Source organism: Mesoplodon bidens (assembly GCF_964165515.1).
Source record: "Mesoplodon bidens genome assembly, chromosome: 3".
NCBI classification, from domain to species: domain Eukaryota; kingdom Metazoa; phylum Chordata; class Mammalia; order Artiodactyla; family Ziphiidae; genus Mesoplodon; species Mesoplodon bidens.
The window spans coordinates 153,427,433-153,454,813 of record NC_138178.1 but is presented as its reverse complement, the minus strand read 5'-3'; the positions used below and the strand labels follow the sequence as shown (position 1 = coordinate 153,454,813).

Below are 27,381 nucleotides of genomic sequence, written 5' to 3'. Positions count from 1 at the left end.
GAATATATTTCTTTTGCCAACATTGAAGTAGGCCCTGCTGTGAGCTAGCTAGACAATGCGTGGAGAGTTAGGAATAAAAGAAACAGAAGGCGTGATTCCTGCCCTCAAGTTGCCTACAGTCTAATGAGAGAAAGAAAGGTCAATAAATAGATGATAGCAATAAATAAGGTAGATGTTGTAATAATGATACATAGAGGGTCTTGTGAGAGCATGGGTGATTAGTTTGGGCAACTAACCCAAACTGGGGGAATTGGCGAACAGCTCCAAATAATCAAATATTTATGGAACACATATTGAATGGTATTTAGACACCGTGCCTAGTGGTTCATGGGTACTGTCATTTAATACTACAGCTCTGTGAGATAGGTAATCTTATGGTCTGTCATTACAGATGAGAAAACTGAGGTTCAGAGAGGTAAACAACTAATCCAGGTTAGTGAGTGGCATAGGTAGGATTTGAACTCTGAGTTCTTAGCCATCACATTACCTGACCCGCCAGACTGAATTAGAGCCCTCTGACATACACTGTCATAACACTCTGTACTTTTTCTTATGACTTAGTAAGTGGATTACTGTGGATTTGTGTGATTTTGATTGTCTCTCTCCCCTGCAAGACTCAGCTGTCATTTTCTGTTCATCATCTCATTGCCTACCTAACACAGTGCCTGCACCCCAGCAACCACTAAATATTTTTGAATAAATAAGCTCTACTGCTTATTCACATATTCTTTTTTTTTTTTTTTTGTGGTACACGGGCCTCTCACTGTTGTGGCCTCTCCCGTTGCGGAGCACAGGCTCCAAATGCGCAGGCTCAGCGGCCATGGCCAAATTGCAATAATCAAATATAAGAGTTTTTAAAATTCTGACTTTTATTATCTTTGCTTATAGCTTTTTACCTGCACCTACTCAGCTATCTCAGGACCAGCTTGAGGCTGAAGAAAAAGCAAGATCGCAGAGATCACGGCAGACCTCACTGGTCTCCTCCCGAAGAGAACCTCCCCCGTACGGGTACCGGAAAGGCTGGATACCTCGGTTATTAGAGGTAAATAATTGTGCTGAAAATTATTATAGCACCTTTGTAAAATAAATGTAAACCCTAGAACTTCTGCATATGAAAGTCAGTATGATAGAAATTCTGGTTGTGAGCTCTCAAGACATGTACTTCCCTCAGAAGATTGAGCTTTTTCTTCTTGCTTATTCTCACTGCTTTATGATCACTGAAGAAGTGTACAATTTATGTCTATTCTTATGTCAGACTGTTACTCATGTACAGAAGAAACTAACAAAACCTTTATGTTTGGGGGGGGATTATAGTATATGGAAAATAATGGGAAAGTAAGAGGAAGAAGATGAAAGAATGGCTTCATGTTCAGGTGCCTTTCCCTCCCTCTCCCCTTCATGCACAATGCCGCATCACCCTGAAGAAACAACTTTTCTCCAGGGAAAACTCCAGCAGCATTTCCTTTTCTGATTTTTTTCCTGTTGGTATAGTGGCTAGAACACTGACGAGTTTTTTTTAATTAATTGTTTTGCATTATAGCTGGGTTCCTTACTCTCTCTCTCTCTTTTTTTTTTTTTTTTTTTTTTTTTTTTTTTTTGCGGTACGCGGGCCTCTCACTGTTGTGGCCTCTCCCGTTGCGGAGCACAGGCTCCGGACACACAGGCTCAGCGGCCATGGCTCACGGGCCCAGCCGCTCCGCGGCATGTGGGATCTTCCCAGACCGGGTCACGAACCCGTGTCCCGTGCGTCGGCAGGCGGACTCTCAACCACTGCGCCACCAGGGAAGCCCTGTTCCTTACTCTTTGTGTGACCCTGGACAGATCCTAAGCTCTCTTCATCTGTTTTCCTATCTTCAACTTGAGAATGTTAATATATCCTAACATACAGATTAGATAAAGTTGGGGGAAGGTATAAGAGACAGAATTTGTTGGTTGATTCAGAGGCAGTGAGGGAGAAGGAGGAATCTGAAATGATCTTTTTATATCTCTAGCTCGTTCCCAAAGAACAAACTTTTTTGGCAGCACCTATTCTCCTAATTACTCAGGATCTTGTGCATCACTTCAATGCGTATTCCTTTCCCTAATTCCAGGGCATACTGCCCATGCTTGATCACCTTTTTTTTAATCTAGGGAGAAACGCAGACATTTGAGACTTTCCTCCTCCAAGCCGCTTCCTGTTCTCCATCTCCCTATATTCATTCTGACTCCTGCAAATTTTCCTCATCCAATTCGCAAGGGATATACCTGCCCTATTGAAAACCTCTGTGCCTATTCATGTTTGTACCCAGTTATTTTCATTTTATCACTTTGTCATGTTCTGTCTTTATATGGTTATAATTTTACTTTACAAAGGGGAAGGGCCCAGTGTCCTTAGCTTTTTTTCATATGCCTGCAAGTGGTGATCATAGTGAACTAAGTATTCAGTGGATTGAAATACGTTGCTTAGCACCTATAAAAAGGCAACTGTGTCCTCGGCCTCTCTCATGTTTGTCATTACCCCTGCCCTACCAAACTCTTTGTACAGCCTAGAAGAGGAACACTCAATTAAAGAGATCATGTCTTCTCCTAACATATTCCCTGGTGATTTTTTTGTTTCTCTGGTTGATTTTTGTTCAGCTGTCCTGTGGTCCTTATTAATTCTAGTGTGTGAAAGCCAGTCTTACCACACTTATGATGGGATTTTTGTTGTTGTTGCTTTTGTTTTCACCGATAATGTAATTTGTGAGAAGCAGAGCAAAGTAAAAGATATCAAGGAAGCTGTGATGCTGACTTATCTGTGGCAAAAAAGAAAGAACTTGTCATTATCTAACAGAAGGCTTGAGTGTTTCTTTTTAGGGATTACAGATGCTCTACTTTTGGCCTCTTGATAGATTAGAGTTGGGTGGCAGGCATCATTTTACCTACAGTAGAAATCTCATCCTTACTTGCATTTCAGCATCAGGACATTCAGGTACTATTAGCTTTTAAAATCTTACTTGACTGTCAAAAGTGTCATATTTCCTGGTGGAGCAGAACAGTTTATTTGAAAATCAAACCAAAATGGCCAGCTAATAGAAATACTGTGAGTGCTTCTTGAGGAGAGTGAAAGTTCTGTGGAAGAAAGCATTTTGTTCTAGTTTGTAAAGTAAAAGCTATGATTTTTCTGGCAAGCTTTATGACCATGTAATGCCACATCTACAGTCTTGAAGTGCTTATTACAGTTGAAGAACTCTAGTAAATCTGAGCCCATGTCAGATTGATGGCCTGGCTACGGGTAGGACCTTTCTTGGGAATACCTTAACTATTTTCTGCCTAATTTACAAGAAAACATCTCCTTTAGCTTTATTGTTTGTTTTAAAAAATGTCAAACCTTTCTTTAGCAAGTAAGCATGTTGTACCTAGAAAATCATATATCCAGGATCTAATGGAATATTTCTTGAAGGAGGAGATCATATAAAAGTGGCTATTTTCATAATTTTTTTCCATCAAACCCCCTCTGAATGATTAATATTAATATATTTTTTCTCTCATTTCTTAGTGAAATGATTTGCCTTTTTTGGAGCCAGGGTATTTCAGTTTAGTAAAAAATTTAAAGACTTTTGGGGTCAAAAGATCTGGGTTCAGGTCCTCGTAGCTATCCATGAGACCTTGGAAAAATCACTTTTAACTTTTCTAAACTTGAATTTTTTCCATATGAAAATATGAGGTGTTGAAGAACTATAAGAATTAAATGAGAATATATATATGTGTGGGCAAGTATTATTAAATTTAACAAAACTATTTAAATTATATTTAATATTCATATGTTAATTTGATGATATACGTTTTTGTAATATTAAACTTCATTGACAGACTTAGCTTGTTCTACTTTAGAAGTCTTAATTCTCTTCTAAGTAATTGTATAATCATCGTTAGAAATGTGGTAAACTCATTTCTGAGTCCTTCCTATGTATTTGCTTCTCATGGAACACTGAATAAATAGGATGTTGTTAAAATCTGAAGAAGAAATATAATTCTGTCCTTTTTTTTTTTTTTGGCTGTACTGCTCAGCTTGTGGGATTTCAGTTCCCCGACCAGGGATTGAACCTGGGCCACAGTGGTGAAAGCCCGGAATCCTAACCACTAGGCCACCAGAGAACTCCCTAATACTTTACATTTTTGCTCTACCTATAGCATGACCTGTCCTTCACTAAGAAAATTATGTATGCTAAAATGAAAAATCTTTTCCTTATGCTAAACATTTTGTTTAATTTCTTCCTGTCATGTACATAAAATCCACATCGTTGCCATGGTCTAGAAGCCCTTTCGTGATCTGGTGTTTGTCCACCCATGCAGACTTATCACCTATATGTCTGCTCCTCTGCCCTCAATAAGCTACAGCCCCAATGGACACTCATTTCCTAGAACATGCCAAGCTCATTTTTGCAGCAGGGCCTTCACACTTGCTGTATAATCTGCCTAGAAAATGCTTCCTTCAGATCTTCCCATGACTGATTTCTCATCATTCAGGCTTTGGCTCATGTTACCTCTTCCCAAAGGTTATCCCAACCACACTATCAAAAATAGCCCCTCTTGGGACTTCCCTGGTGGCGCAATGGTTAAGAATCCGCCTGCCAATGTAGGGCACACGGGTTCGAGCCCTGATCTGGGAAGATCCCACATGCCACAGAGCAACTAAGCCTGTGTGCCACAACTACTGAGCCTGCACTCTAGAGCCCACAAGCCACAGCTACTGAAGCCCGCGCACCTAGAGCCTGTGCTCAGCAGCAAGAGAAGCCACCACAATGAGAAGCCCGCGCACCGCAAGGAAGAGTAGCCCCTGTTCACTGCAACTAGAGAAAGCCCGCACGCAGCAACAAAGACCCAATGCAGCTTAAAATAAGTTAATAAATTAATTAATTTTAAAAATAATAAAGAAAATAGCCCCTCTTCCCAGTCCCTTTATTGCTTTCAAGGCATTTATCACAAGCCAAAAATTATGCTTCTTATATCTTTGCCCACTAAAGTATACACTCCACAAGGTCAGAGACCTCTGTTTTGTTTACTGCCATTTCTGTAGCATCTAGCATAATAAGGGTTCAATGGTTATTTGTTGAATAAGTGAATATATCCTAAATCTCAAACTACTATTAAATATTCTTTTTATTTCTTTTTAATATATAGGATTTTGGAGATGGAGGTGCTTTTCCAGAGATCCACGTGGCCCAGTATCCCCTGGATATGGGACGAAAGAAAAAAATGTCAAATGCACTGGCCATTCAGGTGGATGCTGAAGGAAAAATTAAGTATGATGCAATTGCTCGACAGGGACAGTCAAAAGACAAGGTAACCTTCTCATTGATTTTTTTCCCCATTGATAAATATTTTGTGAGGAGTTTTTTTAATTGTATGAAAAATGATAAATCTGGCCATTTAGTTTATGTTAAAAGTAACAGTGACGTATACTTAGGCTAACTGAAGATGACTTCATAACAATATGAACAATATAACATGACTTCATAACAGCAATGACTTTTTCCTTTGAAATTCCCCAAATTGATGATAGGTTATGTATACTTAAGGGTTTTTATGTATTTGTTTTACATTTTAAAAACAGTTCTTTTTTTTCCCTTCTAGTTTTATTGAGATATAGTTGACGTACAGCACTGTATATTAAAAACAATTCTTTTATAGTACTAACTTTTTTAAAGGCTAGCAAATTTTTTAAAATCTACAATCCTAGCACCCTAAAAAAATTAAATTTAGTTTTGTCTATAGTCTTCTATTTCTCTTCCATGTACTTAAAGAGTACATAGATACTGGGCTTCCCTGGTGGCGCAGTGGTTGAGAGTCCGCCTGCTGATGCAGGGGACACGGGTTCGTGCCCTGGTCCGGGGGGATCCCACATGCCACAGAGCGGCTGGGCCCGTGAGCCATGGCCGCTGAGCCTGTGCGTCCGGAGCCTGTGCTCCACAATGGGAGAGGCCACAACCGTGAGAGGCCCGCGTACTGCAAAAAAAAAAAAAAAAAGAGTACATAGATACTTAATTATTTTAATGGTTTATTTGAATAGAATTAATCACATAAACTTCTTTCTCCCTTGATTAAGTACAAAACTGACACTTGCTACTATTAGGATGGCCCTGCTTACAAAGTAATCCAAAGACCAAAAATGAAGTTTACTTTAAATAATCTCATCACAGAGCAGCCACACTCAGAGCCAAGGAACTGTTTTTAAGACCTAGTTTGTTTTTTTTTTAATAAATAAATACTCCAAGTAGAGGTAAAAGGGCTCTTTAGAATTGAAGATATTGGGGAAAGTACTTGAGAACCTTCACTACCTGTCCTTTGCTTCTCTCTCTCCCAGACATTTTCATTTTACCCTGTAAGACAGCACTAATGATAGACCATCCTTTGCTCCTCCATCATGGCTGCTAGTTTTGGAGGAAAACAATTACGCAGTCATGCAAATTTGTATCTCAGGTTTCAGCAGAGCTGTCTTGATGTTCCTCCAAGTTTAGCTCCTACTCCTCTCCATCCCCTCTCAGTTTAACAGGCGACTCCCCATCTGTTTGCAGATAAGACTATTGGAAGAAAATTGTCGGCTTTCTTTATCCTGCACGTGTCTTTTTGTCTTGACTATTCCTTTTGTCTCTATAACAAATCTCTTCTATCTAAACCTAATCTTGCCAAGTGTATTCTAGTGTATCCTGGATCTCGTCCCTTCCCCTTGTAACCTCACTTTACATGTATTCCCACTTTACATATATACACACACACATACACACTCAAACATACACATCCTTTTTTTTTTTTTTTTTTTTTTTTTTTTGCGGTAGGCGGGCCTCTCACTGTTGTGGCCTCTCCCGTTGCGGAGCACAGGCTCCGACGCGCAGGCTCAGCGGCCATGGCTCACGGGCCCAGCCGCTCTGCGGCATGTGGGATCTTCCCAGACCGGGGCACGAACCCATGTCCCCTGCATCGACAGGTGGACTCTCAACCACTGCGCCACCAGGGAAGCCCACACATCCTTTTTTTACATGAATGAGATTTTAATTCTCATGACTCCCATAGACGTTTGTTTTTTTTTTACTTAGATGTTTTGAAGATTTTCATTAAGAAAAATCTATATAGATATTCTAAGCATTAGTGGTTTCCAATTTTTTAGTTTTGCACACAGTGCTGTATTCAAGATCCATATATAAACATCTTTTTGCACATGAGTATTTGTGTAAAATAAATTCTTAGTAGTCTTATGCATTGGGTCAAAGGATATTCCCATTTCAAATGTGACACATAATGCCAGTATGTTCTCTAAAAAGCCTTTGCTTAACAATCATTCCATTCTTTTGTGTTTCCCTCAGACCCTCCATCTGTTAGTCACCATGATTTATCTTATTTCCTTAACATTTCTCTAGTATTGTCCCTTCTCTGCTACTTAGTTCAGACCCTTATTTTTTCTTGCTTAATTTACTGCAGCAGAGTCTGAACCCATCTCCTTGGCATTTGTCTTGCCTGCCTGAAGAAACAGTCATTCACGTTTTTCTGTTTCTCTCCCTCTCTCCCCCACATAAACACATACAAGCATGCACACTTAAAATCTTTCCATAGCCTTCAGGATAAGAACCAGCCAAGCACCTTATGGCACACTTGACCCCTTGCTTACCTTTCTAGCCTAGCATCAACTTTCATGACCAGAATACTGAAATCCAAAAATAAAGAGTCCAGTTTTAGCCATTCTATTTATTTTCAATACAAAATAATCACCATAACAGGTAGTTGTTAAAGAAGAAGAAACTTTCAGGCATTCGCTATGGATGTCTGCTATGAGGAACTTCTTGCAGCTCCCCTATTATGGCACATTCTTTCTTACCTTGGGAGCTTCCCCTGGGTGCCCTCCGATGCTGGGGAAAGCCGTCTCCCTATTCTTTTTTCTGGCTAAATTCTATTGCTTTCAAGTCGCAACTCGCTCTTCACTATTCCAGGATACTGTCCCTGATCCTCCCTAGCTAGATTGGGTGTCCTTCCTCCCTATTCCCTGTGTTTACTATAAAGTAGCAGTTGTAACTATCCATTTTGTTGCAATTATCCTTTTGTTGTAGTTATCCATTCACTAATAATGTTCTATGTCATTTGACTAAAAGCTCCTTGAGTACAGAGATGATATCTTTTCATTTTCCTCTTTGGCATCTAACTTAGTGCCTGACGGCTTGACACACAGGCATTCAGAAGTGTTTGTTGGAGGTATTATAGCAATATTTATTGAATAACAGAAAGCCACTTTTCCTGAAGCCACTAAGGAAGCATGGTCCACTCCTGCAATAGGAAAAATAGGTCCCTATACATGCAGGGCATATACTGGAAATTTACCCTGGGCCATGAAGGCCTTCATTCACCTTTGTTTTGGTGCCCCTCTCCTCTTATTTATTAGGAAAAAGCAGCATTTTAGGACAATAATTTGACATTGACAGGATGTGTAATTTTGAATGAAATACAGTTTTAACCCATTTTACATGTATATTGGTGATTCTTTTGTATTGAAAGTAGAGTAGAAATGTTAAAACTGAACTGTTTTAATTTTAGATTTCAGTATTCTGGCCAAATAAGGTCTCCAAAGTATTGTTTGTTACACAGTAAAAGCCTTACATGTTTGTGTAGAAATCAGCCACTGGAAATGATCCCTAGACTAGTAGTTTATAGGGGTACCACTGTCAGGTTCATACTAGCCCTGACTGTAATGGGGAGGCTGTACATGTGTGGGGTATATAGGAAATCTCTCTACATCCTGTTAGTTTTGCTGTGAACCGAAAACTGCTCTGAAAACTGTTCCTAAGACTGCTTAAAAAAAATCATAATAAATAACCACAATGAAGATTAAAAAAAAAAGAATAGGGCACTCAATGAGTTGAGAAGAAAGATACTGAAGAGAGTGACTACCTGGAGTATTCTAACATTGTTTATGATGGATGTATTTCCTTGCTGGACTTTATACCCTGGAATATACATTTGAATTCTTTATACAAATTTAATTAATATGTTATTTTTAAAAGTGGATGTATTAATGCATGAAGTTCTAGACTGCATGTAATGATTCAACATTAACTATGCATTGGCATTTGGAGGAGAGGGACACTCTTGATTATTTGGGACTGTCTTGAGCATTGTATTATGTTTAACATAACTGGCACTACCTATTAAATGCCAGTAGTGCCCCCTCCTGCACCCCCACCATTGTCTTAAACAGAAACATCTCACGTATTTTCATAGCCCCTGGGAGGGGAGTTGGAGGCGTTAGCATTGCCCTGTGTTAAAACCACTGGTTTTCCTGTTTTAGAAGTAGGAATTGGCTACTAAATGCACAAAATGAGATTTTTAAAAAATTCATTGTCATTCAGAATGCTGATATGCAGGGTCCTTGACATAGGATGAAAATTGCTTTTTGGATTATTGAATTTGCGCTATACTGCAGTGGTTTCTGATTTGTATCAGAGGGATCTGGCATTCTTCAGAAACCAGGAACTTCTCACTGAAATATTAATAGTGAAAGAGCAAGAATGGAAAATGCTAGCTGTAGGTATAAGAGGTGAACAAGGCAAGTTTCCAAGGGATAATATTCTAGGGCAAGTCTAAGGCGATTGATCTCTCTAAATGTAAAGTAAATACTGTGTACAAGACTTAATAGTAATACAAAATTGGGAAGGAGAAAAAAAATTTTAAGTAAATCTCAATAGAACTAAATCCTTTTTTTTTTTTTTTTTTCCAGTTGTGACTTCAGTCATAAATCTTGAAATAAAAAGCCTGGTGTTTACATTTTTCCTTCTGAAATCGTTAAATAGGAAATGTTACATACATGATATTGCCTAAAAGAATGCCTTCAACCCCTTAGCCCCCCCAAAAAAAAACTCCAAACAACCTTAACCCCAAGATAAATTGTATGTTATTACCTTGTTCATAGGATTTCACAAACTATGTCTATAAAGACAGTGTTTTCTTTCTACCTCTGAAATGGTAGCTATGCTGACAAGCTTATCCTTTTACTCAATCCAATCCTTTGCCAGTTTTCAGAAATAAAAAACTTCTGTTTCATAGATGAGTTATTACTTTATCTTGTTCACAAAACTCATTTGTGCTCCTGATACCTTGGAAAGTATATTGTAATTTTTCAGATAATCCTCCCCAGTCCCTTTGCCCCCTGAGATATACTGAGTTTCTTCAGCACATTTGGTTCTCAGGCAATAAAAATTTGGGGTTTTATAGTTAATACCATGGAGGAATCTTGCTCTTCAGATGTCCTTCATCAGCTTTGTGAAATGCTAGAATCTTATTGATGCTCATTTAAAGGGTTATTAACTTTGGAATACCCAAATAAGAAGCAGCAAATGTCTCTTGTATGCTAAATTAGTATTGAGACTTTATGTTGAGCATATACGACTACCAGGGAGTAGAATCCCTTCCTGTAGCAATTACTGTGTAAAAGTAATTAACTCTTCATAGTCTTGGTATTATTTTCTAGAGACTGTTATATAACTTTTAATTCTTATGATATAGATTTTTTCCATACTGAAAAGAAGAAAGACTTTTTTTTTCTTTTCTTTCTTTTTTTTTGTTGGCTGCGTTGGGTCTTTATTGCTGCATGCAGGCTTTCTCTAGTTGCGGCGAGCCAGGGCTGCTCTTCATTGCAGTGTGTGGGCTTCTCACTGCAGTGGCTCCTCTTGTTGCGGAGCACGGGCTCTAGGCACGCGGGCTTCAGTTGTTGCAGCACGCGGGCTCAGTAGTTGTGGCTCGCATGCTCTAGAGCGCAGGCTCAGTAGTTGTGGCGCACGGGCTTAGTTGCCCTGCGGCATGTGGGATCTTCCCTGACCAGAGCACGAACCTGTGTTCCCTGCATTGGCAGGTGGATTCTAAACCACTGCGCCACCAGGGAAGCCCAAGAAGTAAGACTTTTGAGGTCAGCTACAAGCTGTGTGATCTTAACGCACTGAGCCTTGCTTTTCTCACTGGAGTGAGCTTTAGGGTCCCTTCCAAAATGAACACTCTGAGAGGATGGTGACACTAGTAGCTTCCATGTCAATAGACATGTTTTGTGGTAAATTATCTACATTTCTTACCTGATCCCTTTTCTTATTCCTGAGAAAAACAAGCTAGAGATTTCAGTCTATAGTCATGTTACAGTTTTTCCAGGAAATCAACAGCTTATATAGAACATTCTGCAGGCCCAAAATATATGTACCTTTAGCATAGAATAGAGCATCTCTGAAAGTCATACATTCAATCATTTGTACAAAAACTATTGACTGAATGCCTCCTGTGGACCAGGCATTGTTATAAGCACTGGAGATACTTTAATGAATAAGAGATTCCTCATCAACAGTATAGGTATAATCATTGTGCACACCTCATAGGGTTGATGCGAAAGTTAGGTTAGTTTATGTATATCAAGCAAAAGAACAGTGGCATAAAATAAGTGCTTAATAAATGTTACCTATTATAATCGTTATTACTTTAATGGGGAAGACAGGTAAAGATTTAAAATAGGTAATAATTTCATACTGTAAGCAGTGCTTTGAAGAGAGTAAACAGAGTTCTGTGACACTGAATGATTGGGTAGGGAGGGGTTGCTCCTTTAGTGAGGGTAGTCATAGGAGGCCTCACCCTTGCATACCTGACCTTTGAACCAAGACTCAGGTTGAGAACCCAATTGAAGAACCGGGAGCAATACTCTGTAAAGGCCCAGAATTGGGGAAAAGCAGGTTGTGTTAGAAAAACAGAAGAGTCCATGTGACTGAAGCATAATGAATGAGGGAGCGAGAGGTACAGGGGAAGATTGAAGCTGTAGGCAAAGCCAGGTCAGCTCGTATAGGCCATTAAGTTTTTTTGCTCTGTTGTTTGGAGTGAGAAATTAGCAATAGCATGCATTTCCTTTAAGCTATTTTAAGGAATGTCATGGTAGAATGCAATTATTGATATAAGACTTTGACTTATAGTAGTAAACATTTTCTTCTGCAGAAAATTTCTGAAGATCTCAAATGCCCAGGAATTTGGTTTTCTTTCATATTTATAAGTTGTCCTTTATCTGTATGTGTCAAAGAATTCCTAACTCAAGCAGCAAAATCTAGAATGCTGCTTATTTGTTAAATTTCCAGTACTACTGTTTTTCTATAAAATCTGCCATGTAAGTTATTATGGAAGTATTCGAAAGGGTAGATGGACATGAAAGTCAGTAATATTCTATTCGGCAGAGGCCTCCCAATCAGATAACAGTCCTAAACTTGGATAATGAGTGTAAAATAAGGTATGTCTATAGAATTTTTTTTTCATGGAAGAAAGTGTTCTGGGTTTTTTTGACCATGGCATATGTTCATTTTCTTAGTCTGTGAATAGAGTTGATGCCATAAAAGACAAACATTATAAGTAGGGCGAGGTCAATGAAATTTTTTTGGCCTCCTGAATTTGGAAATTATTCAGTAACCTGACTTAAATTCCAGTGAGCTTGTAATCCAAGATAATGGTGCTATAGGCAGTTTATATCATCATTAATTTCAAGTCCTAGTGAGCCTCAAAAATAGGGATCACTGATGCATAAGATATTGTTGGCACAATTTATTTGGACACTGACTTGATTAGAAGATCTCAAATAATTTAAATGCATGAGGTCAGAGGAAAATTATTAACTTTTATAGCCAGGGCAGCAATTTGTGTATATATATTTTAAACTTCCTTGGTTTTAAAATCTAAAAGACAAAATCTGTTTCCTAAATTTATAAGTGTGCTGAGAGGACATTTTGACTTCTGAAATGACTTAATGAGGTTGCTTCTCTTCATTCTTTGCTTTTCTTAAGCCTGCTTGTGTTTGAACATTTTAGGTCATTTATAGCAAGTACACTGACCTGGTTCCCAAAGAAGTCATGAATGCAGATGACCCAGACCTGCAAAGACCTGATGAAGAAGCCATTAAAGAGGTATCTGGGAATTGATATATATAATTATTTTAGATGACTTTTTACATCTTTATTAACTTTCAAACCACTCAATGTGTTGTTTCTTATTTCAGATAACAGAAAAGACAAGGGTAGCCTTAGAAAAATCCGTATCGCAGAAGGTTGCTGCAGCCATGCCAGTCCGAGCAGCTGATAAACTGGCTCCTGCTCAGTATATCCGGTATGAATCATGCCTGGAGGTTTTAGTTTCATGTTGGAAGTGATGATTGGAGTTGGGGGTCCTGGTATTCTTCCACCATCTTTAGTCACAATTGTAAATGCAGTTTTTTGAATAATGACTTGAAGCCTATTGACTCTTTGTGCATTCAGTTGAAAGCAGAATTTTTTAAGCTATCCACTTTTAAGATATTAGCTATTATGCTATTTTAAAAACATATTTTTTGTTTTTAGAAATTAACAATTACATAGAGTATATGATGCAAACCACAATGATTATAGTTTTCCATTTTTATATAATATATAACATTAGTATATTGGAAATATTATATAGTATAATACTATTATAATTATTTAATATAATAGTATACTATAAATATGAATAATATATTAATATCATTTATATAAGAATAGGCATCCTTATAATACTTCCAAATTTTGAGGGATTTCACTCAACTAAATCTTTATGTGGAAAGATGATTCATATATAGATATTGATGGAAAATTTAGAGCTGGTAGGACTGCCGCCATTATTTCTGTTTTACAGCCTATGCTTAGTCAAAAACTACCAACCATAAGTTGCTTGCTGAGGATATTATGAGGCATTTTTTTCCTCAAATAGGTGCAGACTTACAAAATAGATGCTATTTTCTAGACCTCTTATCTGTGAAATTGAACACTGTGGCTTCCATGGTTCAAAATGGACGGTGATGGATTATTTGCAAATTAATACAGCTATAGTTTACATTGTGCTTATAATTCAGAATTGCTGTTAGTTCTCTTATTTCCATTGCTATCTGCTCTGCCTAAATATTGTTGCAATTTTCAATTAATACTTTGTGAGAGAAATTGACAATGTAGTCCAGTTTAGGATTGTAATAGAAGAAAAATGCCTATTGAAAACTTGAACTGGTTATACCTTTAGTTTCATCTACATTCTTTAGATACACACCATCTCAACAAGGAGTGGCTTTCAACTCTGGAGCTAAACAGAGAGTTATTCGAATGGTGGAAATGCAGAAAGATCCGATGGAACCTCCAAGGTTCAAGTAAGTAGGTGGCTTCATGAGAAGGAACCACTATTCTTAAAAAGAGATATCAAAGGAGGAAAATGTATATCAACATGTAAATGGATAAACAGATTGTGAGACATTTATATGTGGAATACTGTTGAGCAATAAAAAGGAATAAACTTTAATACGTGCAGTAAAGTGAAATGGGTGAATCTCAAAATAATTATGCTGAGTAAAAGAAGTGAGACACAAACAAGTACATACTGTATGATTCTTTTTATATAAAACTCTAGAAAATGCAAACTAGTCTACAATGACAGGAAGTAGCTCAGTGGTTGCCTGCTGGGAAGGAGGGAGTATGGATAGGCGATGAGAGGAAAAAGAGGGATAGGCAAAGGGGCATGTGGAAACTTTTGGAGGTGATGGGTATCTTCACTATTTTGATTGTGATGATGGTTTCACAGGTATTTACTTGTGTCAGAAGTTAATCAGACTGTACACTTCATGTATAGTTAATTGTACATCAGTTGTACCTCAATAAAGCTGTTTCTTAAGAAGGCAAAAATATATTGCTCGATGAAATGATGTTAATAGTGTGGAGGTGAAGTGGGTAATGATGATGACAGAGTTGGCTGTGTTTTAATAATTGTTGAAGCTGAGTGGTTGTGATGAGAAAAACAACTTTTGAGGAAAACAACTTTTTTTTTCCTGAGTTGCTGCCTAGGCATTTTACAGTATGATAACCCTGCTCACACCTAGAGACTGGACATTTAGATTAGAACTTGTGTTTAGGATGCCAGTCATAAGTTCCCACTTTGCCTTTCCCAGGGAACCTTTTAAAATATAGTTGGCCCTTTGTATCTGCAGGTTCTGCACCCGTGGTTCCAACCAACCACAGATGAAAAATATTTGGGAGGGTTTTCCCTGGTGGTCAAGTGGTTAGTACTCTGTGCTTCCACTGCAGGGGGCACGGGTTCAGTCCCTGATCGGGGAGCTAAGATCCCACATGCCGCGTGGCATGGCCAAAAGAATAGTTTTAAAAAAAAAAATTCAGGAAAAAAAAGTCCAGAAAGTTCTCAAAAGCAAAACTTAATTTGCCACACCTACCAGAACTATTTATATAACATTTACATTGTATTAGTTATTATACGTAATCTAGAAATGATGTAAAGTATATGGGAGGATGTGTATAGGTTATATGCAGATACTACGCCACTTTAATAAAGGACTTGAGCATTCATGGCTTTTGGTATCCTCAGGCGTCCAGGAACCAATCCTCCTCAGATACCAAAGGGTGACTATAACCACTTAGAGTTAAGCTCCAGGAAGAGTTAGTATTCTCTGTCCCAACTACCTTATAAGTAATAGGTATTGCTACGCTGCTCTCTATCTCCTGCTCCCTTGTGGCCTAGGACAGAAGATTATCCTTCCTCCAGTTCTTTCCCCGCTCCTCACTCCTCACTTCTGGGATCTGAAAGTAATAATAAACCTTGTGACTCTACTTCTTCAGGTGGGTGTATTAAAACTGCACCTTTAATTGAAACAACCCAGTGGGTTTCACTTCCCCAAAGTGGGAGCTTGGATGCTGAGAGAGCTATCTGCGGACCCTGGGTGGGTGTCTTGTGCCCCTCATTCAGCAGGTCATAATCTGCACATTCTTAATTGAATACACCAGCTCTAGCTTCTCAACGCGTTGCTCTATAATAGGTGGACGTTACTTATACACTCTCTGTTTTTGTATCTGTTTGACGCTTTACATAATAAAAAATGAGGAGGGGAGATGACATATTAACTAGAAAGGAAAAATCTGTATCACTCTGTGGTTGTGCTTTGGTTTATCCTTCAGGATTAATAAGAAAATTCCCCGGGGACCACCTTCTCCTCCTGCACCTGTCATGCATTCTCCTAGCCGAAAGGTAATCTTTGCTCTAGTTTAAAATTTCTTTTTGTACTCACAATTACTAATTTTATAAATAACCTCACATCGAATAAAGTCTAGATGCCTATGTAGTTACATTTCACCACACTTATTGTTTCTTTAATTTGTTTTCCAAGATCAAATAGGGACCCACTCAAGACTATAACATGCAGTTCCAGAGTGCCTATGTGAGAATGTATGTAAAATGTTAGCTATTAGTTTTATTATTATTAACCTAACCCCTGCATTTAATGGAATGAAAAGGGTCTGGTATTTGACAAGAAGAATGTTATCATAGTTATAGGAAGTAAGTACCTGGGATCATTAGGTCTGTGCTTGATAGTCCAAGTGGCTTTTTTTAGATATATTTTGTTACCCGACTAAAAAAACAAGTTCTCATCTGAAAGAAGTCACATCAGTTTAAATACGTAAAAATACCAGCATTTATAACTGTCAAAAATAATTTATAGATTATTTTCCATTTTTTATATTAAAGTTATTACTAGAACCCATGATATGGGAACATAGTATATAGTGCCACCAAACAAATGGAATTAGGACCTTTGACTAAATCCATCCATACGTAGTGTATACTGAGCTGTCTTTGAAGAGAAAGATTGCACATAGGTTTTTAGCTAGACTATAAATCTAAAAATGTCTCTTCCTCCTCTCTTTTCTCAATTCAGATGACTGTGAAGGAACAACAAGAGTGGAAGATTCCTCCCTGTATTTCAAACTGGAAAAATGCAAAGGTAATTAACTTGTCTCAGTTTTAGAACCTCCTGGAAAACACCCAAGAAGGACCTTCAGCCAGGGTACCTTTAGTTGAAACCTCAGCATCTCATTTAGCTGAAGATTTTCGAGAAGGAACACTCAACTTATGTGACTTTTCTCTTTTTATTTTAATGTAATAGAAATGTTAGTATGCCAGGCACATGAATACCATGTGGACTCTCCTAGTAAATTGTAGTTACCGGAAGCATATAGAGAAGGAAAGTGTAGAATAAAGTAACATATCAATGAAAGATGGTATTCTTTAGAAAACTCAAATTTATATCTAAAATTCTTCCTGAAAGGATTTAAACCAATTTAAATAATCATATGACAAGACAGAGTAAATGTTTGGATATATTCAGTGCTTTAATTTTTAAATTACTTGTTTCTGTTTATAACAATGCAACTATAAACTATATGTACTAATCACCAAAGCTACCAGGAGTCATGAAGAATCTGTAAAATAATGCAGAATAAATTTCCTAATCACTGTTTCCTCTTTTCTCTCAAATAATATTTCATGATTCTGATGTTGATGAGTGAGGAAGGCCACTTTAACCCGTGGTTTAAATATAAATTATTCCTTAAAGGAAGTTAGGGAATTCCCTGGTGGTCCAGTGGATAAGACTCCACGCTTTCACTGCCAAGGGCCCGGGTTCAATCCCTGGTCGGGGAAGTAAGATCCCACAAGCTGTGCAGCGTGTCCAAAAAAAAAAAAGAAGAAGTTATATACTCATCCTGAAACAAAAAGATTGTTGGGTGGTCTGGTTTGGATTGATTAATATGTATGTAACTATGAGGTATCTTGAGCTGACTCTGTAACACTTCCTTATATTAGGAATAAAGACCATGGACTAGAGGTCAGTATTTGGGAGTCTAGTCAGAAATCTGGAAGAATAAAGCTAAGCCTGAAAGTTACATGAATGTTCAAACGTATTCCTTGAGTTGTTGAAATAGGATGCAAAATTTCAAAACACAGAATCTTAGTTGTCTAACAAATTTTATCTTTTTTCCATTTACTAAAACTTGCAGGGTTCCCGGAATCTGACAAGTCATAAGAACAGTACAGCAGATTAAGCAACCTATAGACACTGTGATTTTAGTGATTTGTTCTACCTTTGTATGGCTGTTACATTTACTTGATGAACAACTATTAACTATTTGATAGTGATTTCCTTTTATTATAACCCACAATCTTAACAGGAGAATCTGTTTTCCCAGAGCTTGCTGAAATCATACTGCCCAAGTTTAAATCCTAGTTTGTCTGTTTATTAACTGTATGACCTTGGGGACGTTACCTCAGTATCCTTATTTGTGAAATGGAAATAATAATGTTACCAGTCTTACGGAATTGTTGTGAAGGTTAAATGAGGCCCTGGATATAAAGTGCTTAAACAATCCTCCACACAAAGCACTCATTGGTAGCTGCTGCTGTTGTTGCTTAATTGTGAAGAAAGATGTAAGGAAAAAACTTTAAATGGTTGTCAAAACGGACATATATAAATCTAGTTTTAAAGACTCTGCAGTAGCTCCTTTGTGACCAGTGTTTTCTATCTGCCTTCACGCTAGGGTTATACAATTCCATTAGATAAACGTCTGGCAGCTGATGGAAGAGGACTGCAGACAGTTCACATCAATGAAAATTTTGCAAAACTGGCCGAAGCCCTCTACATTGCTGACCGGAAGGTTGGTCTGTTATAATTAAGTTGTTTAATGCTCTTGATAATTTGTAAATACGTTCTCAGTTACCTAAGATACTGTTATTTTAGCTACATTGCTGAGTACCTGAAGAGGCTGTCACCTGTGGATGTGTTCCAGATGTGACAGGTGCTGGTTGCAGCTCTGTACCTGGTCTCAGCATTCATAGACTTGTACACCTTCCTCACCACTGGTGATTCGGCTTCCTCACAACATTCCAGAATAATGGTTCACTAGGCTGATCTCATTTGGGGAAGATTGCCAGCTGCTCTTTTTAGGTTTCATCATTTTTTTCTCTTTTAAATGTCTCGCAAAAGGTATCAGGGAAGGGCAAATAAACATTCTGATGTGTTGAATGCTATAGAAAATGACATTCATAATATTGGCTGTCTATTAATATCATGGTATTAATATGTGTCTTTGAACTTTACATACATCATGGTGTGTGTATAGAACATAGAAGAGTACACCTTCTGTATCATAGTGAGCACCCTTATGGAAATTATCTCTTGCACATCTACACTAAGGCTTTATCTCTTTTTTTTTTGAATTTTATTTTATTTATCTTTTTATACAGCAGGTTCTTATTAGTCATCCATTTTATCCACATCAGTGTATACATGTCAATCGCAATCTCCCAATTCACACACCGCCCCCCCGCCACTTTCCCCCCTTGGTGTCCATACATTTCTTCTCTGCATGTGTATCAACTTCTGCCCTGCAAACCAGATCATCTGTACCATTTTTCTAGGTTCCACATATATGCATTAATATACAATATTTCTTTTTCTCTTTCTGACTTACTTCACTCTGTATGACAGTCTCTAGATCCATCCACATCTCTACAAATGACCCAATTTCATTCCTTTTTATGGCTGAGTAATATTTCGTTGTATATATTTACCACATCTTCTTTATCTATTCCTCTGTCGATGGGCATTTAGGTTGCTTCTATGACCCGGCTATTGTAAACAGTGCTGCAGTGAACATTGAGGTGCACGTGTATTTTTGAATTATGGTTTTCTCTGGGTATATGCCCAGTAGTGGGATTGCTGGATCACGTGGTAGTTCTATTTTTAGTTTTTTAATGAACGTCCATACTGTTCTCCATAGTGGCTGTATCAATTTACATTCCCACCAACAGTGCAAGAGGGTTCCCTTTTCTCCACACCCTGTCCAGCATTTGTTGTTTGTAGATTTTCTGATGATGCCTATTCTAACTGCTGTGAGGTGATACCTCATTGTAGTTTTGATTTGCATTTCTCTAATAGTTAGTGATGTTGAGTAGCTTTTCATGTGCTTCTTGGCCATCTGTATGTCTTCTTTGGAGAAATATCTATTTAGGTCTTCTGCCCATTTTTGGACTGGGTTGTTTGTTTTTTTTAATATTGAGCTGCATGAGCTGTTTATATATTTTGGAGATTAATCCTTTGTCCGTTGATTCGTTTGCAAATATTTTCTCCCATTCTGAGGGTTGTCTTTTCATCTTGTTTATGGTTTCCTTTGCTGTGCAAAAGCTCTGAAGTGTCATTAGGTCCCGTTTGTTTATTTTTGTTTTTATTTCCATAACTCTAGGAGGTGGATCAAAAAAGATCTTACTGTGATTTATGTCAAAGAGTGTTCTTCCTATGTTTTCCTCTAAGGGTTTTTTTTTCCTGCGGTATGCGGGCCTCTCACTGTTGTGGCCTCTCCCGTTGCGGAGCACAGGCTCTGGACGTGCAGGCTCAGCGGCCATGGCTCACGGGCCCAGCCGCTCTGTGGCATGTGGGATCCTCCCGGACCGGGGCACAAACCCGTGTCCCCTGCATCGGCAGGCGGACTCTCAACCACTGCGCCACCAGGGAAGCCCTCCTCTAAGGATTTTATAGTGTCCGGTCTTACATTTAGGTCTCTAATCCATTTTGAGTTTATTTTTGTGTATGGCATTAGGAAGTGTTCTAATTTCATTCTTTTACATGTAGCTGTCCAGTTTTCCCAGCACCACTTATTGAAGACACTGTCTTTTCTCCATTGTATATCCTTGCCTCCTTTGTCATAGATTAGTTGACCATAGGTGCGTGGGTTTATGTCTGGGCTTTCTGTCTTGTACCATTGATCTATGTTTCTGTTTTTGTGCCAGTACCATATTGTCTCGATTACTGTAGCTTTGTAGTATAGTTTGAAGTCAGGGAGTCTGATTCCTCCAGCTCCGTTTTTTTCCCTCAAGACTGCTTTGGGTATTCGGGGTCTTTTTTGTCTCCATACAAAGTTTACGATTTTTTGTTCTAGTTCTGTAAAAAAATGCCATTGGTAATTTGATAGGGATTCCATTCAATCTGTAGATTGCTTTGGGTAGTACAGTCATTTTCACAATATTGATTCTTCCAATCCAAGAACATGGTATATCTCTCCATCTATTTGTATCATCTTTAATTTCTTTCATCAGTGTCTTATAGTTTTCTACATGCAGGTCTTTTGTCTCCCTAGGTAGGTTTATTCCTAGGTATTTTATTCTTTTTGTTGCAGTGGTAAATGGGAGTGTTTCCTTAATTTCTCTTTCAGATTTTTCATCGTTAGTGTATAGGAATGCAAGAGATTTCTGTGCATTAATTTTGTATCCTGCAACTTTACCAAATTCATTGATTAGCTCTAGTAGTTTTCTAGTAGCATCTTTAAGATTCTCTATGTATAGTATCATGTCATCTGCAAACAGTGACAGTTTTACTCTTCTTTTCCAATTTGTATTCCTTTTATTTCTTTTTCTTCTCTGATTGCCGTGGCAAGGACTTCCAAGACCATGTTGAATAATAGTGGTGAGAGTGGACATCCTTGTCTTGTTCCTGATCTTAGAGGAAATGCTTTTAGTTTTTCACCATTGAGAATGACGTTTGCTGTGGGTTTGTCTATGTGGCCTTTATTATGTTGACGTAGGTTCCCTCTATGCCCACTTTCTGGAGAGTTTTTTCATAAATGGGTGCTGAATTTTGTCAAAAGCTTTTTCTGCATCTATTGAGATGATCGAAAGGTTTTTATTCTTCAATTTGTTAATATAGTGTATCACATTGATTGATTTGTGTATGTTGAAGTATCCTTGCATCTCTGGGATAAATCCCACTTGATCATGGTGTATGATCCTTTTAATGTGTCGTTGGATTCTGTTTGCTAGTATTTTGTTGAGGAGTTTTGCATCTATATTCATCAGTGATATTGGTCTGTAATTTTCTTTTTTTGTAGTATCTGTTTCTGGTTTTGGTATCACGGTGATGGTGGCCTCATAGAATGAGTTTGGGAATGTTCCTTCCTCTGCAGTTTTTTGGAAGAGTTTGAGAAGGATGGGTGTTAGCTCTTCTCTAAATGTTTGATAGAATTCACCTGTGAAGCCATCTGGTCCTGGACTTTGTTGGAAGATTTCTAATCACAGTTTCAATTTCATTACTTGTGATTGGTCTGTTCATATTTTCTGTTTCTTCCTGGTTCTGTCTTGGAAGCTTATACCTTTCTAAGAATTTGTCCATTTCTTCCAGGTTGTCCATTTTATTGTCATAGATTTGCTTGTAGTAGTCTCTTAGGATGCTTTGTATTTCTGCGGTGTCTGTTGTAACTTCTCCTTTTTCATTTCTAATTTTATTGATTTGAGTCCTCTCCCTCTTTTTCTTGATGAGTCTGGCTAATGGTTTATCAATTTTGTTTATCTTCTCAAAGAACCAGCTTTTCGTTTTATTGATCTTTGCTATTGTTTTCTTTGTTTCTATTTCATTTATTTCTGCTCTGATTTTTATGATTTCTTTCCTTCTGCTAACTCTGGGTTTTGTTTGTTCCTCTTTCTCTAGTTCCTTTAGGTGTAAGGTTAGATTGTTTATTTAAGATTTTTCTTGTTTCCCGAGGTAGGCTTGTATAGCTATAAATTTCCCTCTTAGAACTGCTTTTGCTGCATCCCATAGGTTTTGGATCATTGTGTTTTCACACAATGTCATTTGTCATTTGTCATTTGTCTCTAGTTATTTTTTAATTTCCTCTGCTTCCTTCACTGATCTCTTGGTTATTTAGTAATGTATTGTTTAGCCTCCATGTGTTTCTGTTTTTTACATTTTTTTCCCTGTAATTGATTTCTAATCTCACAGCATTGTGGTCAGAAAAGATGCTTGATCTGATTTCAGATTTCTTAAATTTACTGAGGCTTTATTTGTGACCCAGGATGTGGTCTGTCCTGGAGAATGTTCTGTGTACACTTGAGAAGAAAGTGCAATCTGCTGCTTTTGGATGCAATGTCCTATAAATGTCAATTAAATGTATCTGGTCTACTGTGTCATTTAAAGCTTGTGTTTCCTTATTAGTTTTCTGTTTCGATGATCTGTCCATTGGTGTAAGTGAGGTGTTAAAGTTCCCCACTATTTTTGTGTTACTGTCGGTTTCCTCTTTTATAGCTGTTAGCAGTTGCCTTATGTATTGAGGTGCTCCTATGTTGGGTGCATATATATTCATAATTGTTATATCTTCTTCTTGGATTGATCCCTTGATCATTACGTAGTGTCCTTCCTTGTCTCTTATAACAGTCTTTATTTTCAAGTCTATTTTATCTGATATGAGTATTGCTACTCCAGCTTTCTTTTGATTTCCATTTGCATAGAATATCTTTTTCCATCCCCTCACTTTCAGTCTGTATGTGTCCCTAAGTCTGAAGTGGGTCTCTTGTAGACAGCATATAGATGGGTCTTGTTTTTGTATCCATTCAGCAAGCCTGTGTCTTTTGGTTGGAGCATTTAATCCATTCACGTTTAAGGTAATTATCGATATGTATGTTCCTATGACCATTTTCTTAATTGTTTTGGGTTTGTTTTTGTAGGTCCTTTTCTTCTCTTATGTTTCCCACTTAGAGAAGTTCCTTTAGCATTTGTTGTAGAGCTGGTTTGGTGGTGCTTAATTCTCTTAGCTTTTGCTTGTCTGTAAAGCTTTTGATTTCTCCATCGAATCTGAATGAGATCCTTACTGGGTAGAGTAATCTTGGTTGTAGGTTCTTCCCTTTCATCACTTTAAGTATGATCATGCCCCTCCCTTCTGGCTTGTAGAGTTTCTGCTGAGAAATCAGCTGTTAACCTTATGGGAGTTCCCTTATATGTTATTTGTCATTTTTCCCTTGCTGCTTTCAATAATTTTTCTTTGTCTTTAATTTTTGCCAATTTGATTATTATGTGTCTCGGCATGTTTCTCCTTGTGTTTATCCTGTATGGGACTCTTTGCACTTCCTGGACTTGGGTGGCTATTTCCTTTCCCACGTTAGGGAAGTTTTTGACTCTAATCTCTTCAGATATTTTCTTGGGTCCTTTCTCTCTCTCTTCTCCTTCTGGGACCCCTATAATGCAAATGTTGTTGCATTTAACGTTGTCCCAGAGGTCTCTTAGGCTGTCTTCATTTCTTTTCATTCTTTTTTCTTTATGCTGTTCCGCAGCAGTGAATTCCACCATTCTGTCTTCCAGGTCACTTATCCGTTCTTTTTCCTGTTATTCTGCTATTGATTCCTTCTAGTGTAGTTTTCATTTTGGTTATTGTATTGTTCATCTCTGTTTGTTTGTTTTTTAATTCTTGTAGGTCTTTGTTAAACGTTTCTTGCATCTTCTCGATCTTTGCCTCCATTTTTTTTCCGAGGTCCTGGATCATCTTCACTGTCATTATTCTGAATTCTTTTTGTGGAAGGTTGCCTATCTCCACTTCATGTAGTTGTTTTTCTGGGGTTTTATCTTGTTCCTCATCTGGTACATAGCCCCCTGCATTTTCATCTTGTCTATCTTTCTGTGAATGTGGTTTTTGTTCCACAGGCTGCAGGATTGTAATTCTTCTTGCTTCTGCTCTCTGCCCTCTAAGGCTTTATCTTGAGTTGGTCTGATTGATTTTGAGAATATAACCAGTTCCTGTATTGGTATTGAAAATTCCTTTACTGGAATCTTCTTTAATTTTATTTTTTAGATTGTTTCTGAGAAAACATTAGTGAAACACTGACTTACAAGATTGATTGGGGTCACTATAGTTTCAACCACTAAAACATTTCTCTGAGTGAAAAAGCTAAATTTGTAATGTCGTCTAGGCAAGTTATCTTTTTGTAGACAAGAATCTTTGTTTTAATCAGCAATAACAAATTTGAATTCTTTATAACTGTTCTTTCAAGCCAGAGTTTAGTCAGGGAGTTACATTACAGCTGTAATTCTTTATCCCCGATAGTGTCTTATTTATTAACATCTGACTTTACTAACAGGCTCGTGAAGCTGTGGAAATGCGTGCTCAAGTAGAGAGAAAGATGGCTCAAAAAGAAAAGGAGAAACATGAAGAGAAACTTAGAGAAATGGCCCAGAAAGCCAGGGAGAGAAGAGCTGGGATCAAAACCCATGTGGAAAAAGGTATGACATACTCATTACTAAACTGAATTTGCATTGTTAATAATATCTATCTCATTTTAGAAAATCTCTATTGTTTTTTATTGCATACAGAAGCAGTACATACATATAAAGAAAATATAGATATTTCAGAAATAATTTAGAAGTGAAACAGTAATTTCTGCCTTATTAAGCTGAAGCAGTAGAAAATAAAGAATGTGTATTTAAATGTGGGCCTCTAATATGCAAGAACACTAGAAGTTTTTAAAGTTCTGAGCAGTATACTTTTAAAAATCACATATTACTCACATGCTAGGCTTAATTTTCTCTTATTTTAATTTTCTTGAAACTTAGAGAAATCTGATCTCCAACTGAATAATTCATGTCCCCCACATGGTAAATTAATCCAGAGTTTTTCTATCTTGTAGGCCTTTGATCATTAAATCTGCCAGTATTTTCTCTCTGGCTTTATCTAGTGGTCTACGTTGGTATATTAAGTCAGGTAGAGTGAGAAGACTAATTGTAATTCAAGAAAATTATGAGGGTGGTTTTTCTTTCATTAATAAATCCTAGACTAGTGTAATTATTCATTCAGTTCATATTGAGCACCTACTGTGTGCAAGGCTCTCTTCTAGACACAGAGTTTTCTACTAGACAGGTAGGGGGTATAGCAGTGAGCATTTTAGTGAATGTAGGCAGACCAAAAAAAGTTAGTCATATAGTATATTAGAAGGTGATAGTAGCTATGGAGAAAAATAAAACAGAGAAGGAGTATAAAAGTGCCAGAAGGAGAGAGTGGTTGGAATAGGCCTCACTTCTGAGATAGTAACATTAGCACAAACACTTGAAGGAAGTAAGGAAGTGAGGCATGTAGATATCTGAGGGAAGAGCATCCCAGATAGAAGGAACAGCAAGTGCAAAGGCCCTGAGTTGGGAGTATAACTGGTGTGTTCAAGGAAAAGCAGGAGGCCAGTAATGGGTGGATTAGACTGAGAAAGCTAAGCAGTAGGAGATGAGGTGTCCGAGTAGTTAGGGCAAAGTGGCCAGGTCATGTATACCTTTTAGTCGTTGTAAGAACATAGCTTTTACTTCAAGTAACAAGGGAAGCAATTTGAAGAGTTTTGAGCAGAGTGACATGATTTTGCATATGTTAGAAGGCTATGGAATGGTCATTTGGAGAAGCAGGGAAACCATTTGGAAAGCTATTGCAATAATCCAGATGAGAGATAATAATGAGAGGTAGTGAAAACATGGTCAGTTACTGGAAATATTTTGGAAGTAGAGCTGACAAAATTTGCTTATGGATTTTGTAGAGGAATGACAGGGAGTCAAGGATGACTCTAGAACTTTTGATCTAAATATTTGAGAAGGATTGAGTTGCCATTTACTAATATTGAGAAGACTGCGAGGGAAATATTAAGAGTTTAGTCGTGGGACTTCCCTGGTGGCGCAGTGGTTGAGAGTCCGCCTGCCGATGCAGGGATCACGGGTTCATGCCCTGGTCCGGGAAGATTCCACATGCCACGGAGCGGCTAGGCCCGTGAGTCATGGCCGCTGAGCCTGCGAGTCCGGAGCCTGTGGTCCGCAGCGGGAGAGGCCACAACAGTGAGAGGCCCGGGTACCGCAAAAAAAAAAAAAAAAAAAAGAGAGAGAGTTTAGTTGTGGACATGTTAAGTTTAAAATGGAGGGGTCAAGCAGGCAATTGGTTATAGGAGTCTCGAGTTCAACTATAGGGAACTAAGGTTATAAGTAGTAATCCACTTCTTTGAATCATATATAAATGTCTTAATGAGGCAAGATATAAAAAGCTACCTGTTGTAACCTAGCCTCTGAAGGTAATTCACAGTAAAACTTCCCTGAATCCAAGTTCTCTAAACTGATTTAAAAAAAAAAAAAAAAACAGAATGGTTCTTGAGAAATTAGTTACAACTTTAAAAAATATCTTGCCAAATATTAATAAAAGCTAATGCTTATTGAGTATTTATTATGGCAGGCACCACTCTGAGCACTTTACATATATTACCTTATATAATCCCTACAGCAACCCTATGCAGTGGTTCTGTTATTATCACTGTTTTACAGAGGAGACGAAGGCTCACAGGGGTTAAGTCATCGGCACAATTTCGCATTTGCTAATCTGTTGTAGAAACAGGATTTGAATCCAGACAGTCTGGCTCCAAAGCTCATGCTCTACACTGTATTCCTTCTATATCTACATTATATCCCTTCAGCCTGGAGAGAGCAGAGAAATGAAGATAGACATAAACACAATAGATACAGATCAAGGTGCAGCCAGCCCCAATGTACCATGAGCAAACAGTTCTTTATTCAAAGTCAGTCTTTGAAAATATAAGGATAAACTCTGCATAATTATTTTTTCCTGACATTTTATTATGAAAATTTTAAAACAGAAAAGTTGAAAGAATTGTACAATGAACACCCATATCTCCACCACCTAGATTCTACAGTTATCATTTATTTAAAAACAGTTAGCATTGCTAAATTTGCTTTATCACATACCT

General features: G+C 37.8%; 1 protein-coding gene across 1 annotated transcript in view; it reads left to right on the top strand.

Moving 5' to 3' along the window:
• SNW1 (SNW domain containing 1) overlaps nucleotides 1-27,381 on the top strand; it is a 34,968-nt gene that overhangs the window by 2,855 nt on the left and 4,732 nt on the right. The window contains exons 2-10 of the mRNA XM_081227837.1: nucleotides 889-1,042; nucleotides 5,143-5,304; nucleotides 12,822-12,917; nucleotides 13,010-13,116; nucleotides 14,057-14,161; nucleotides 15,972-16,041; nucleotides 16,730-16,795; nucleotides 18,387-18,503; nucleotides 24,742-24,883. Coding sequence (XP_081083963.1) covers nucleotides 889-1,042; nucleotides 5,143-5,304; nucleotides 12,822-12,917; nucleotides 13,010-13,116; nucleotides 14,057-14,161; nucleotides 15,972-16,041; nucleotides 16,730-16,795; nucleotides 18,387-18,503; nucleotides 24,742-24,883 — 1,019 coding nt within the window. The remainder of the gene's footprint in view (nucleotides 1-888; nucleotides 1,043-5,142; nucleotides 5,305-12,821; nucleotides 12,918-13,009; nucleotides 13,117-14,056; nucleotides 14,162-15,971; nucleotides 16,042-16,729; nucleotides 16,796-18,386; nucleotides 18,504-24,741; nucleotides 24,884-27,381) is intronic.